General features: G+C 40.9%; 1 protein-coding gene across 1 annotated transcript in view; it reads left to right on the top strand.

Annotated features, from left to right (window-relative positions):
• The window catches only part of Ptn (pleiotrophin), an 85282-nt gene that overhangs the window by 64263 nt on the left and 6087 nt on the right, over positions 1-14932 (top strand). Inside the window, exons 2-4 of the mRNA XM_075953821.1 lie at positions 1186-1302; positions 2185-2358; positions 5298-5459. Coding sequence (XP_075809936.1) covers positions 1188-1302; positions 2185-2358; positions 5298-5459 — 451 coding nt within the window. The 5' untranslated portion in view covers positions 1186-1187. The remainder of the gene's footprint in view (positions 1-1185; positions 1303-2184; positions 2359-5297; positions 5460-14932) is intronic.

Raw genomic sequence — 14932 nt, 5'->3', positions numbered from 1 at the left:
CAGTCATTGATAGCAAGGAAAATGTAACACTAATAAGTGACAATTCTAATGTATGAAAATTGATACATAGTAATCATGGTATCAATTTTTAGATATTTATGAGTTAGGAAAGCAAGTTTCACGATAGAGTGATCACCAACACACAGGTGTGTACACACGCACACATTACGCACATGAACACACATGAGTGCACACATATAGGATTAGTCTTATTCACTGAAGAGATTGTAAAATCATTAAAAACTAATCTCTTGCCAGTTTTGGTATAAAAGAAAATAGCACAGACTAATAATAACCAAAGATTATTTCTACACTTTCATTTGATCTATACAACACCATTAACAGCAAATGGAAGTAAATGACTATCAAGCAAGTTTCTGTAGTCAATGGCTTCCTCAAGGGTGTTTCAGCAACATAACATCTTGGCGGAAGGTTACCACAAGTGTCTTAAAATATAATAGGGGTCTTTCTAGTGTTATCTAGGGATTTTGGTTTATGTGAAATGAGGGGTATTTCAACTTCTGAGCAAGTATAATCACTGTTCCTCAGGTCTGAGGGTTTAGTGGTTCTTGAGTAAAGTCTATTTATAACTTTTTAGTATCATAGCATGCCTGCTCTATTTCTGTGATTCACTCTAAAAAATAATGGGATGATATTATGTTTGAAACGAACATGGATAGATAAGAATCAGAGATGCTGCTCACTGGCAATTGTATCTAAACATAAAAAACCAGTCAGTACGTTACTGTGCGCTATCATTTGCCATGGCCACACTGAAGAGCCCCGTGACTGCAGTGCGATGGATGCTTCCAGAAACCTCCAGGCATCCTGAAGGTGACTGGAGTTGTTATTACCAAGCGATGCCAGCAGCAAGATGAATTGTAGGAATCTGCTCAAAATCAGTCTTTGAGATTCTCTTGCTTACATTACCCCAGGGGCATACATAACAAATAGCTGTGAAATCTGATACGGTGAGTGGTTGAATATTGTCAATGGCCATGTGACTTATTGCTTTCTGTAGCTGTTGGGGGAAATGATAAAATTCCACTTGCAATAATCAATACAATTTTCCTAAATCCCAGTGCTCCAGAAGCTTCAGGGAAGGTGTTTGCTTCATCATAGAGCTGAATCTTCATCCTGACTTAGATTGAAATCACCTTCTTTCTTTTTTCTCCTCCTTCCCAGAAATGTCGTCCCAACAGTACCAGCAGCAACGTCGAAAATTCGCAGCTGCCTTCTTGGCATTCATCTTCATCTTGGCAGCTGTGGACACTGCTGAGGCTGGGAAGAAAGAGAAGCCAGGTAAGTAGTGGAGTCGCAGACAGACGCTTCCTCGGATGGTAACCGCGCACCCAGCCACCTGCTTCTGGTCTTTTCCACCATTTCCATATTCCTTTTAATTATTTAGGGAAACCCTACTAGAGACTTGTTTTATATTGCCCCACTTTACTCCTGAATGCATAAGCCCTTGCATAGTCACGAGTGGGCTGTGATTTTGGGGTGTATAATGGAACCATACCACATTTCCATTATGCCTTTCTATCTACAGAAAAAACCAGATCATCAATTTTCAATGAAATTGTTAGTGTGACTGCTAGTACTTCTAATAGACCTTTCCTCTTCATTTTCAAACTTTTTATAAACTGCTTGAGATTTTTATTTTTACAAAAATATTTTCTTCTTTTTGTAATTTCATACTTTCAAAGGTTTTCATCAAAATTACGCAAATCTTCAGATTGCATCTGGCACAAGTGTGTTAGTTAACTGTTCATTGCTGCATTCAAACCCTTGAGATGTGAGGTTAAGAGGAAGATGTCTTTATTTCACTTAGGGCTTCAGAGGTGTCCGTCCATCACAGCTCACAGCATCGTGGTCAGGAAGCAGGCAGGAAGGCAATGCCTTCACTGAGAAGCATTTGTTTCTAAAAGGAAATGTTAGCAATTCACTTAGAATAGTCTCCATCACTCACATGATTTAGTAGTATTAGTTCTGCCCCCACGCCCATGTTTTCTTCATCTCTTCTCTAAACCATGCATTGATGTGATCATTGAGAAGACATCTTCATATTCCCACTGTCTTCCTGGACAATGCAGATAAAGACAAAACACATAGACTTCACGATCGGGGTGCTGAGGAGTTCGGGACATTTCTGCATGGGGATTGCTTTCATGTCCTTCCTTGCAGAGAAAAAGGTGAAAAAATCTGACTGTGGGGAATGGCAGTGGAGCGTGTGTGTCCCCACCAGTGGAGACTGCGGATTGGGCACCCGCGAGGGCACTCGCACTGGCGCCGAGTGCAAGCAGACCATGAAGACGCAGAGATGTAAGATCCCTTGCAACTGGAAGAAGCAGTTTGGAGGTCAGTCTCACCCTGTGCTCCTATCGCTTTAGTCTACTAGTATGAAAGTCTTTTGGAATATTTCTATCAAATTTATTTTTAAAGCCAGTTCACATTTATGTTAAATCAAATACATTATTTTCTTAGACACAAGGTGACCAGAGAGCTTGCCTCTCAGATTCATCACTAGTGATATTAGGAGATGGGTTTTGGCTGTCTTTGTTTGTATTTCTCCTTATACATCACACGATAATTAGCAACACCCTTGTCATCTACCAGGTTTTTTTTCTTTTAACCATAATACAGAAAAACTAGCCAAATGTCATTTGGTAGTCAAAACTATTTGTAGTTAAGAATCATTGCTTATACAGGCACAAAACACGCCCTGGTGCCCTCCCAAAAATGTTCCTGTTCCGTCATCACTTTCTACTTTCCCTTTTTGGTGTTCTGATAGATCTGCTTGAGACAAGTTCTCTCAACACTTTCAGCTTTATTTCAATATTCAATATTTCCATTCTCAACCCATTATTCAACATTTACATCTTTGACCATACATATCCATCTACACGCATGTGTGTGTTTTGTATTGTGTAGTGTTCATGTGCACTTGTGTGTTTGTAAGTGCATATTTGTCCAGGTCACATGTGTGAATGCCAGAGGTTGATGCTGTGTGTCTTCCTCTGTTGCTCTTATCTGCATTTTCTGAGGCTGGGTCTCTTGTTGAATCTGGAACTCAGTGATTTCACTAAGCTTGCCACAGAGATCCCTGTCTCTGACTTCAGAACACTGGGATTACAGCTGGGTTGCTACATCTGCCCAGCTTTTTATGTGGATTCTGGGGGCCAAGACTCTGATTCTCATGTGTGTGTGAGGCAAGCCCTTTATCCACTGAGTTATCTTCACAGTGTTCCTATGCCAATTCAAAAATCCAAATGGCTTTCTCTTCTGCATCACACACTTTGTGTTTTTTCCTGACCACCATGGGACAAAATGACCATGGTGTCCCACCTGTGCCTTACAGAAACACACTGTAGCTGAAATGCGAGTAAAGACAGAGGACAGAGGATGCATGTGTGCGCATGTACCCTGACTTCTGTAACTTTGGAGCACGTATTTATGAATGGCTTTAACTGCCACGATGGCAATAGAGTTCACATAAATTAGACTTTAACTAGTATGGGCCACTGCTAAGACTCACTTATAAAAAGTTTGCGGGATATGTCTTAAAGGATTCATATCATGAACATCTATTTAAATCTCAAAAATCAATATAGAATCAAAGCAAGCAAGCAAACCAACAACCCTAACTATCCGGGAAGATAGTAAATATCAACACACACGTTTTCTCAGGAGACATACAACAATGAATAGACACCCGGAAAGATAGTCCATTTCTCTGTCCCATTAAGGGAAGAAGATTGAAACCCTGGTGACATATTACTATGTGCCCATCAGAATGGCTGGAGTAGAACATTATGATACCGAATGCCAGTGAAGATGCAGAGATGCTAGGGCCTGTCTTTACTGTCTGTGGAAATGAAGAATGGCACAGCCATCCTAAAAAAAAAGAATATTACTTTTTAGAGGTGTTGCTTGTTCTATGTTTGTATGAAATTGAACATGAGTTGTGCTTACCATGTAACTCAGCAGTTTGTTGGGCTTTTTATTCCAGAGGGGGGGAAAAACATTTTCACAAAACCCCTTCCATGAATATATAACATTTGCATATGTTATATGTGCATATATGTATATTTTGGACAAACTATAGAAGCAGTCCAGGCATCTTTCAGCTTGTGAAGGTATAAATAAACTTTGATATATCTGTTTCATAGAAGGTTACTCAGCTGTATAAAAGTAGATACCGTTGATTCACTTGAGTTGATCAACAGAAACGTACGCTAAGTAAAGAAATAGCCAGTCTCAGAGCCAGGGAGATGCTCAGTTGTTAGGAACCCCTGTTGTTCTTGCAGTGACCTGAGTTCATTTCCCACCACCACCACCATATGGTGGCTCACAACCATTAGCTATTCCAGTTCAAGAGGCTTGTACACTATCTTCTAACTTCTGTGGCTGCCAGAGTAGCCAAACATACCAGTTTACACAGCTTAAAATCTCATCTCTAGAATGAAATGAGCTGGAGAAGAGAGTTGTGATTGTAAGGAATGTAAAAGGTAAGAGGACTGTGACTATATATGACGTGACAGTGGGCCCCTTGCACTGGGACTTGTAATGGGTATACATACCCATTGATGGTGTTTATCACGTGCATTTACATGGATAGAACTAGACATGTTCATGCATAGGAAACTGAAGAAATCTGCCTACACTCTTTTTTTTTTTTGCAGTTTTTAAACTTTATTACTTTGATATTCAATATAGTGAAAGTTTTATACAGGCTTCATTCGCTAAGTATCTCTTGTAGATAATTCCCTATTGTCTTTCCTGTTTGATGTTTTAGAGGTCTATAGGCATATACGGGGCATTTACCAAAACTGACCACATGCTAGGCCCATGAATCAACACACTTGAGAGAGTCGGTGCTGTGTAGGTTCTGCTCTCTTAGCAAAGAACTGGGAAACTGTTATTGCCAAAAGCTATGAGGTTAACTCTCAATTCTTAGAGAGTTATGAAATAATTGTTGATCAGGAAGGAAATGAAAAAATCTATGATCTGAATTATAAACAAATATATTTCATACTTTTCTCGGGACTATAGATTCATTTAAAAATGCATCAATTCCCATTTTACAGGATAGGTCCACAGTTATTCAAAATGCCAAAGCTGGGGGGGGGGCAGGGATTGGGCGAAAAGTATATGGAATGTCCCTGTGTTGTTTCTTAATAACTGCCTGAGAATGTACAATGGCTTAAATCCAAAATCTGGACATCAAAATTGCACCTTTATTATCACCTCAGTAAGCTCTCTTAATGATTTTTCTTTCATCTTGTCATGCTTTGTAGCTGAGTGCAAATACCAGTTCCAGGCCTGGGGAGAATGTGACCTGAATACCGCCCTGAAGACCAGAACTGGAAGTCTGAAACGAGCTCTTCACAACGCCGACTGCCAGAAGACAGTCACCATCTCCAAGCCCTGCGGCAAACTCACCAAGCCCAAGCCTCAAGGTAAGAGGCTGCCACTCTGACAGCTTTCATAGACTGGGAGAGGCAGATGAAACCCAAATATTCCAGGAGAGAGTGTTAGGACAATGACTGAAAAATGCCCACTTGTGAGTTCCACAGCATACTCTCCGTAGATAGTCTCTGAGTTTAAACTGATGTTCTCTGCAGACATGAACACCTCGGGGGTTAGGAACTGAACAGGAATACAACTGAATGCCTCAGCAATCCATGCCAGTTGAGATGGCTGTTGCACGGATTACATCTGTCTCAGTTTTCAAATTGAGACAAGATAAATAAACCACAGAGTTCGTAATGCAGAGATCTTTCAATCAGGCCACTCTCAAATTATCTACAATGTAATTTTCACAGACTCAGAAAAGACATGGTACCTATTCCTTCCCTCTACTACGTGAGATGATTGCCTTTATATGTCTTGGACTTATTTCAGAGCCTTTAAATGCTTGAGGTGTTTCAGCCTCCATACCCATTCATCACAGAATTTTAAAACTGTGCAGAGCTACTTGTTCCCAGAATGCCAGGCTCTGCATTAATGCTGGAGATGGTAAAGCAGAACCATATAGCCGTAGTTTCATGCAGATGAAAGGCCGGCCGGAGGAAGCCCAGGAGGTGGTCAATCCTTTCATTTCATGGCTAGATGGACTGAATTCTGTCTACTCCAAATCTGTATTTCCAAGTATTACCCCCACCCCAGTATCTCAGAATGTGACTTTATTTAGAAGTATGGACTTTCAAGAGGTAAGTAAGTTCAAATGAGGTCACAGGAATGGGATCAAATCCAATATGGTCGATGTTCTAATAAGAGGAGATTAGAAAGCAGACACATAGAGAGGGAGGGCCATGTGAGGACGTGGTGGGAGGTGCGGAGTGCCAGCCACAGAGAGAAGTCTCACAGAAAACCAGGTCAGTCCAACACTTTGATCTCAGGCTTCCAGTCCTTAGAATGGTGAGAGAGTACATGCCTATTATGTAAGCTACCTGTGCTGCGCATGGTGCTTCATGCGGCTCCCACAGACAATTCATGCCGCAAGCTTCAATGAAATCCAAATGAAAATACCCCCTTGACCTCTTCTTGTACTTGACTCTCAAAATACATTTGAAAATTCATCCTGCTGGATTCATTGGAGAAATCCAGATAAATGCTGGTGATTAGCCAAAGTAAGAAAAAAGAAATCCCCCGGAAACCGAAGACGGCTGGTGCTTTATACTGATGACCAGAGAGGGTTCTTTCCACGTGCCAAGGTTTTCATCGTCTGATGCAGTTGGCAATGGCAAGGACTACCTCTAAGTTCAGGACAGCTGGTACTCTAGGACCTCAGATGCTAGAGTTGAGGTTTGACAGCCTTCCAGCGGAGAGTCTACCAACTCTCTACCTGTTGCTTATCTAGACAATGCCAGATTTTAAAACAAACAAACAAACAAAAAATAGGAGCCATTTTCAGAAAGGAAGTTCATAGATTCAGTCTTCAGACTGACTTATTTTAAAGTGGTAATTGAACCCAAACCTACAGCATCCATAGAGAATTGCAAGGGAGAAAAACGTAAGGCGTCCCCTATGGTTCTGTACCTGAACTGTACGCAAGAGCTTGCAGAGGGAGCCATGAAAATTCCCACTGCCCCAACTTTGTCAGACCTACCAGATTACACCTGGTAGTTCTAACAGGATGAATGATCCTTAGAAGATTTTGTTATAGTGTCGAAATTGAATGTACCCCGTTTAGTGTGAAATCAATTGACCAGAGAAGATGTGCACACATCGTCCCTGTGGTGGTGAAGGAGGGGAGATAAAGTTTGATGAATGGAGAGAAGAGGTGAGAAGGAGTCCAGGGTGATGGTGACCTTAGTGAATAGAAAAACTGTCAAAAACCTTAATAGTCCACAATTGAAAAAGATCCTTAAGGGCATTCAATAAACACAATACAAGAAGTTCTCTTTTTACTGTTGAATCTTTAGGTTATTTTTCTTTTGTTATTTAGTGACAGTTGATGACTAGATGTGTTTCTCACATTCAACTTTCAATCTATCTAGTACTAAAAATACTTCAAGTGGATAGTCTATAACATTTGTTCATATTAAATAATGAAGCCATGTAATTTATTTAGAATGGATTAGCCTGAGTGAGTCTCATACTTCAGAATACCTTTTAGGCATTTTATAGATCATAGGTCACTCAAATATAATCTTCCCCTTGCATTGAAGAGGCCTTTGTTAAAAGTCCAATCCTGTCCATCTAAAGCAGTAAAAGATTTTATAAGCATTATTTTTGTACTGCACATTTTTCTGCACAAAGAATAAATGTTACTGTAGATGAGCTGGGGGGGATGTATCAGACTGGAGACTTTTATTTTTCTTAAGAAAATGGGACACACAAGCACATTCTGTGATGAGTCTTTCTTTGTTTAAATAAAATACAACCAGGGACACTCGGGAGTTGCATGTATTTCCATACGGCTTCTCAAATAACGGTGGTTAGATACTCTAGCTTCCTTCTGCACATCTTCAGCCTTGAGGCAGCTCATTTGCTTCAGGTTGCTGGAAAAGCAGGTGGTACCAAGTGAGAACCTCCATGGCCATTATCACGCTGTTTCCCCTCCCTCACTTTGCTCTTTGTACTGTACAGACATTATGTCATAAGGGCCCATGCAACCTTATTAGAGAGGAGACAAATACTGGATACTGCGCTTGGCCGGTGGTGTATCTCTCAGGAATGACATAGTCAAGATTTGGCAAGCTCTGCATTCATAACTCCCTCTTCTGCCTGCTCATACATTATGGAAACTACGCTAATATAAACTAAGCACTGCAGCTGTGTAAAGCCCCGTGTCAGTGGGCTGAATGGGAGATGGTATCTGCCCTTGCACACCCAGACATTGTTTCTAAGAGTCTCTATGGCTTGTGATCCACAGAGCAGGCAATCAGGCCTTCCTCAGATGGACATGGGAGATATTGCTCCCTGCTACCTCCCATCTTGTCAACTCATAAAACTTTTATCACATGAGGTATTTTATTCTTCAGTCTAGACGTATTAAATGGCAGAGCTTCTGGGAAATTGCCTAGTATCTGATCTAGCCTTGGTGTAATAAATAAACACAGCAATAATTTGATGGCTCAGCCACAGCCATCCTGCCTGGTGTCTAAAAGCATAGCCTGAGGTTTGTTCTTGTCTTCTGGATACATTTTCTTTTCTTTTCTTTTCTTTTCTTTTCTTTTCTTTATACATGAGACCAACCTGAATGAAACTTTTTAATAGCTTTCAGACTTTCCAAAATAAATAAAGTATGATATTGTGGTCTTGAGGAAAACCAACAATCATTAAAACATGTTTAATTATTTCAAATACTTGAGTCTCTGAGGTTATAGCTTGATTCTTTGTTTTCCCAGTCTTTAGTTCTTTCACCAAACACATGGCCAGGCTTAGTTTTTAAGTTTTATGTTTTTTTTTTTTTGTTTTTTTTTTAGCAATCTCCTTTTTTTCTTCTTCCTTCCTCAATCCCTCCCTCTTTCTTCTTTTTTTCTTTCTTCCTTCCTTCCTTCCTTCCTTCCTTCCTTCCTTTCTTCCTTTCTTTCTTTCTCCTCTTTCTTTCTCTTCTTTCTTTCTTTCTTTCTTTCTTTCTTTCTTTCTTTCTTTCTTCATTTCTTTCTTACAGTTTAGTTCAGAAAACACTCAGGTTAATATGAAGACTATGTAATTAAATTTCAGAACGGAACATGGTTGTTGGTAGAACTTTGAATACTCACAACTAATTTGAAGAAAACCTGGAAAATGTCTTTGAAACTTTACTGCTGCTAATAAGGTAAAAGATTAGAATAGCTGATAAGAAAATAAAGGAACCTATAGTGTCTAGAGTTCCTAACAAAACAATTGCAAAACTGCTAACTAGACCACTCAGGCAAAAATTGTGTTAAAATTCATTCCAGTACATTCTATGAATGCAGCCTTTCAAAATGTAGAATGGGTACTTGCTGCTGCTTTGTTAATATTATGCAAATTCTACCCTTAAGGCTAAGCCCACAATCTCAATGACATAGGGTTTCGTCTTAAATCTCTTAAATGTGGATTCCCACATTTGCCTGTGGGAAACACTCTTAATCCAAAGAGAACATCAGCATTGTATACTCAAAAGAGAGGGCTAACAAAGGGATATATTTGGTACATCAAGTGGACATAGTTTTCCTAGGGGTCCATCCAGGCAGTGTTGCTCTTAAGATGGGCAGATAAAATCAGAACTTATTTAATTATTGCCAGCCTAGCAGTGACAATTAAGGGAATAAATATATTGGAGACTACAACTTTTATTTGCTTAGGAAAGAAAAGAGTTTTAATCAAGTTTAATTTAATCAGGAAAACCCTGTATTGGCTACTGATTGTAGGTGTATTAAGCTCCACACCAGTTGGCTAAGCAGAAGGAAGTCTATTCAAGGGTATTATATAGTTCAAAGACTCTCCGGGAGCCCAATGGATCTGGCCTGGACCGTGCAAGGCCAGTAACAATACAGCCAAAGGCAACAGATCCAGTAAAAATATCTAACTACCTCACAAGGAATTGTTCTAGCAAAATCTCTTCCACTGAAAGTACACCCTACTCAGTGTATGCAATGCAATGACTCAAAGCCTGAAAATCTGAGTAGCTTGTTTACCAAATCAGACCCTTCTACCTCCACCACTCTTGTGTGTGTGTGTAAGCATCCAATATCTCCAAATTTGGTACCTATTGTGTGTTTCTCATGTATCGTTTATACCTTCGTATCTCATTTGAACATACTTGCTTGATAAACATTAGATCTAACTCAGAATCTTGATGCAAGGGAATATGGGAAATATATTTGGCTCTTTAGATTCTATCTGTCAGCACAGGACAGCCTGCTGCGAGGGTCTTGATTTAGTATTTAGTGGACTGATCTTTCAGATTGGGAAGGAGTGTTGCAATGTATTAGGGCATGTGTAATTAGCTGGAGCCGTTCTCTTTGTGTAGTAGAGGAGGCATTGCTATAATTCCAAGAAGAGAGCATTGCCTAGAGAGGTTTTATTCAAGACAATGGACATATTTACAATAGAGTTAGGTCTCTTCTTGAAACAATTATTATTTTTCTCCATGGAGCTAATTGAGCTGTTTTAACAGTGAGGAAAATAAGAGTCCCCCTATGCAGATGGTTCTGTAGAAAGAACCACAGCAAAGACCTCAGGAAATTTCTTGAATCTTATATTTCAAGGGTCCCCTTAAATGATTGGGTCACTGGGAAGTTAGAAAATGACTGCAATGAGCAAGGGGCCTGGGAGGGACCCCCTGTGGGGAACCATGGTACTACCACCAGCCTCATCTTTGTGAGTGGTTCAGCCCATGACAGAGGCATCAACCTCTAACCAGCACAGACACGCACGTGGGGCCTGGCCATGGGGTTTATGTGGGAACTTCAGTGAGCTATGGATTTTCTGAATTTTGTCTTAAATGACAGCTGATTTTAAAATTAGAAGCATTCGTGGTATCTTGAAGTTCATTTAGAGCTTGCTTAGTTGGCAGGGTGATCACTGACTTTTGAGTTTGTCTGGCCCCTGGGGCTTGTCCAAAATGTGCCTTGGATGGTCCACGGCAGGAGCATGAAGTTAGATGTCTGTCCTGCAGGTCGCTGAGGAAATGAACGAAAGGTAGTCTGCTAGCTCTGTTCCAATCTACAGTCTGCTACCAGGTGCTTGTTGAATTTCTCCACTCATGATAATACCCATTCTTTTTTCTAGCTATTTCTAAAAGTTTTCCATCTCATTGCTCTGTCTGGGACAGCTGCCTAGCTTTCTCTTAGGTTTGATGATTCATCTCTACAGATGAAAAGAATGGCCACAGTCAAAGAGCCAGGCTCCGCTGCGTGCAGTGTGCAGCTTTTGGCAGCTGACTATTGAATGGGAAAATGGGTCAGTAAAGTGATATTCCCAGCATTCTCCATTCTCTTTCCACTAAATAGATTTCTTTTGTTTGTTCTTTTGAAGATAAAAGAAGTTCCTCAACATTTTCCTTCATTTTGGAGGTGGGGGGGGGTGGGCTCTGTCATCCAGCAGGAAGAGGCATCGCTGCACGGAGCATATAGACTTTCCTAGGCTCTGGACTTTTAACCATGTGGAGAGATTATATAGGGCAGAGTCCCTGCAGGATGGCTCAGGACCTGCCTTAACCGCTGAGACTCTGACTGGAGAAGGGGGGTGCTGACGACTTTTGTTCTTCCATTTGGTCTGTAGGAAAGGCAGCATGGGGCACACGGTAGGAGTCCACGCTTCTTGGTCAGAGAGAAGTCCTCTTTCTCAGACTGCACTCAGATTTTCATCTGTCGCCATTCTGCTTGAGGAAATGTTTGATAGCACCTGTATTTTTATTTCCCGCTTATAATATCGTACCCAAAGCAAGATCTGACTCTGTTCTTTTCGAGTCAGAGTGATATGTTTTGCCTTCCAAACTGCTGACAGTAAATACAACAGAGCCATGTTGTTAAGATGAAATGGAGACACATTGTACATATATGAAATTCCCCCCCCCAAATAAATGAAGAATATTACTAATAAAGAAAAATGAAAATGAGGACCATAGATAATGTGCTTGATAAGTGTGCAAGAAATTTGAAATTATTTTCCTGTTTTCTACATCCTGTTGATGTAGGTACTTTCAGTGTTTTTGTTCTGTTTTGTTTTCTTTCCTTCCCTGCCTCCCTCCCTCCCTCACTCCCTCCCTCCCTTCCTTCCTTCCTTCTTTTTTTTTTTAAAGCAACTCCCCACACTGTAGGTTAGGCTGGCTTAGAAGTCACGGCATAGCTCAGGTTGGTGATGAATGCACAATTCTCCTGCCTCACCTTTCTTAGCAGTAGTATTACATGTGCACCACCATGGCCAATGGTGAGGTAGGTATTCACACCTCTGATAGAAGAAGACCTGTGGTGATTGTAGTAGGAACTAGCCATGAATTACTTGTGCACTTCACAGCTTAGTGTAGTGTATATGCACTACCACAAAACAGGCAGAAAGCTCTGAAGTATGTCCTGTAACTTCTGGTTTCATAGATCAGAAGACAAAGCATTAGAGAAGCTGGGCACTCAGTAGGAATCCATCCTAACAAGCAGAGTTGTGGACTTGGACACGTGGCCGCAGTCTGAGTCTGGATCTTCTGCATCACATATAGCCTTTGCCCATGTAGATATAGATGTCACAGATCCTGTGTAAGGAAGTTAATGAGTTCCAGACTCATCCTGAATCTTTACCAGCCTTCAGGAGGATGATCCTGCCTGGGCTTTACCTGGTCTTTGCTCTACACATTGTCCATGCGCTCTATACCAGTGAAGCCAAGCATCCAAACTTCAGGAGCTGGGTGAATGGGACCTGGCTGGAGTGAACAGGCACAAGAATGGATGATCTATGCAGTTACACTCTCTTGCCTGGCTCACTGGGGCTTGCTGCTCCTATACTGACTTCCTTTATCTGCTGGGGCCTCATCCATCAAAAAGAATTTCTTGGGTGTTTAGATCTTGTCCTTAGGCAAGAACTTCCCATCCCACTGCCAAGGCAGACGTAAGAACGAGGAACTATAAATATTTGTGGAGCTTACCTTACTCTATGTCTGCTTGCATCTCCCTGGGTAAATTCCACACTTCAGAGGCTCATTAGCTACTCACACAGAACACAGCTCTGTAATGATTAGAGCTAAGGAAGGCAGCACAATCAAACAACATTCGCACTGATTACTTTTTGGGCTGGAGATTCTGGGTTTTCCCTCCCAGGAAGTCTTTGTGATTCTGCCTTCTAATTTCTCAGTCAAGAATTACTTCTTGTGTTCTCTGTAGTTATTATCATCTCTCGAGCATCATAATAGTAGTTTAGTTATCGGATACTTGTTGTATAGCCTTATGCTAATTTATTGGCCTAGCTTGTTTCCCTTAATCCTTACAACAGCTAATAGGTGTTTGACCACATTTTACAGTCTAGGAATCACAATTCATAAAAGCTCACCCTGCCAGTAAATGGCCAAGCTGGAAACAGAGATTGATATTTCTATACCAAAGACTTCCAGAAGAGTATATGAATTATAAAAATAAAATTGATGATTTGTTTTGTTTTGTTTGTGATAATTTAAAACATCCAGTCATATAAATATATGTGGGGTCATTTACGGATGAGTCCTATTAGACAGTTCCTGGCTTAAGTTTCTCTTTGTATAGTAATTGCATTGAAACCAAATGAGAGCTTTTAGTACTGTATGTATCCAACTAAGACCCTAAAATAAGGGCACAGTTTTTTAAAGTGAGGAATAGTAGATCAAGTGGCCCTGCCATACCAGTGGCCTCCCAGACAGAACCAGATCATCTTGATTCTGCTTTGAGCATCGTGGAGGCTCTGGTGCCTCTCTGTGTCAGAGGCACCGCGGTCCAGGTAACAAGCGCTGTCAGGAGGGACTTGTCCCTGCTCCCAGCAGTCCCGCTCAGTTCTGCACTGATGCAAAGCTGGCGGGAGCCCACAGGGAAATCAAAGCAGACTGGCTGGGGCTCAGAACGCAGAGGTTGTGAAAGGAAAGAAAATAAACAAAGCCTTTTTCTAGAAGAATAAACAATATTCATAGGAAAACTCATCAGAAATCCAAAGGCTGGGTGCAGGTAAAAGTGTTCCTAGGCTCCTGCTTAGGCACACAGGCTAAGTCTGGAGAAAATTTTCACAGATTAAAGTGTTCCTAGTATTCAGTCTTAGGAGACTTTCAAAATATATTTATTTTTATAAAAAAAATAAATAGAAGCTCCTTATTTCCTAGCTTTCATTTAGACACAAAAGAATAATAAATTCAGCTGCTGTGAAAGCTACTGGCAGACTGTGAAAGATTGAGGGAGAGTGATGAAGGTCTAGTACTGACTGTGCTACAGACGGGTACCCGAGTCTCTTCTGCTTAGAAGCAGGCGTACCAGCGTGGAGATACGGGAGCAGGACTAATGCTGTGTGTGTTTGTGTGACCATCATCGAACATAAAATCGGACATAAGTTTTCTAGTGTTAATATTTATAGTCAGATAATGAATGTGACGGTGACATTTTCATTCATGACATTGTACTTTGCTGACTTGACCTCTCATCACTCTCCCGTGTCCCCCTTTCCACCTTTCTGGTCACCTTCCTCTCTCAGATAGTCTCCTTTTTGCTTTTATGTTATGTGTCTGTCATACACCTACATGTATAAATCTAGATTCTAGCTATGACAGAATATGTGCAACGGTCCTCATTCCCCCTCTTCTTTATATTTTAACATGTGTATGTGTGCACATGTGTATATGTGCATGTGCACATGGTGGATGGGGGGTGAAGTTAGCTGTCTTCTTCATTAGCTTCTCCACCTTGCCTGTTGAGACAAGATCACTCACTGAACCAGAATCACCGATTTGGCTAGGCTGGCTGGGTAATGACCCTCTATGTTTTGCCTGTCTCTCTCTCTCTCATTACGGAAG

The sequence above is a fragment of the Microtus pennsylvanicus genome, chromosome 19, assembly GCF_037038515.1.
Source record: "Microtus pennsylvanicus isolate mMicPen1 chromosome 19, mMicPen1.hap1, whole genome shotgun sequence".
In the NCBI taxonomy this organism is placed as follows: domain Eukaryota; kingdom Metazoa; phylum Chordata; class Mammalia; order Rodentia; family Cricetidae; genus Microtus; species Microtus pennsylvanicus.
The sequence above is the reverse complement of the archived record's forward strand: the minus strand, read 5'-3'. Positions and strand labels throughout refer to the sequence as shown.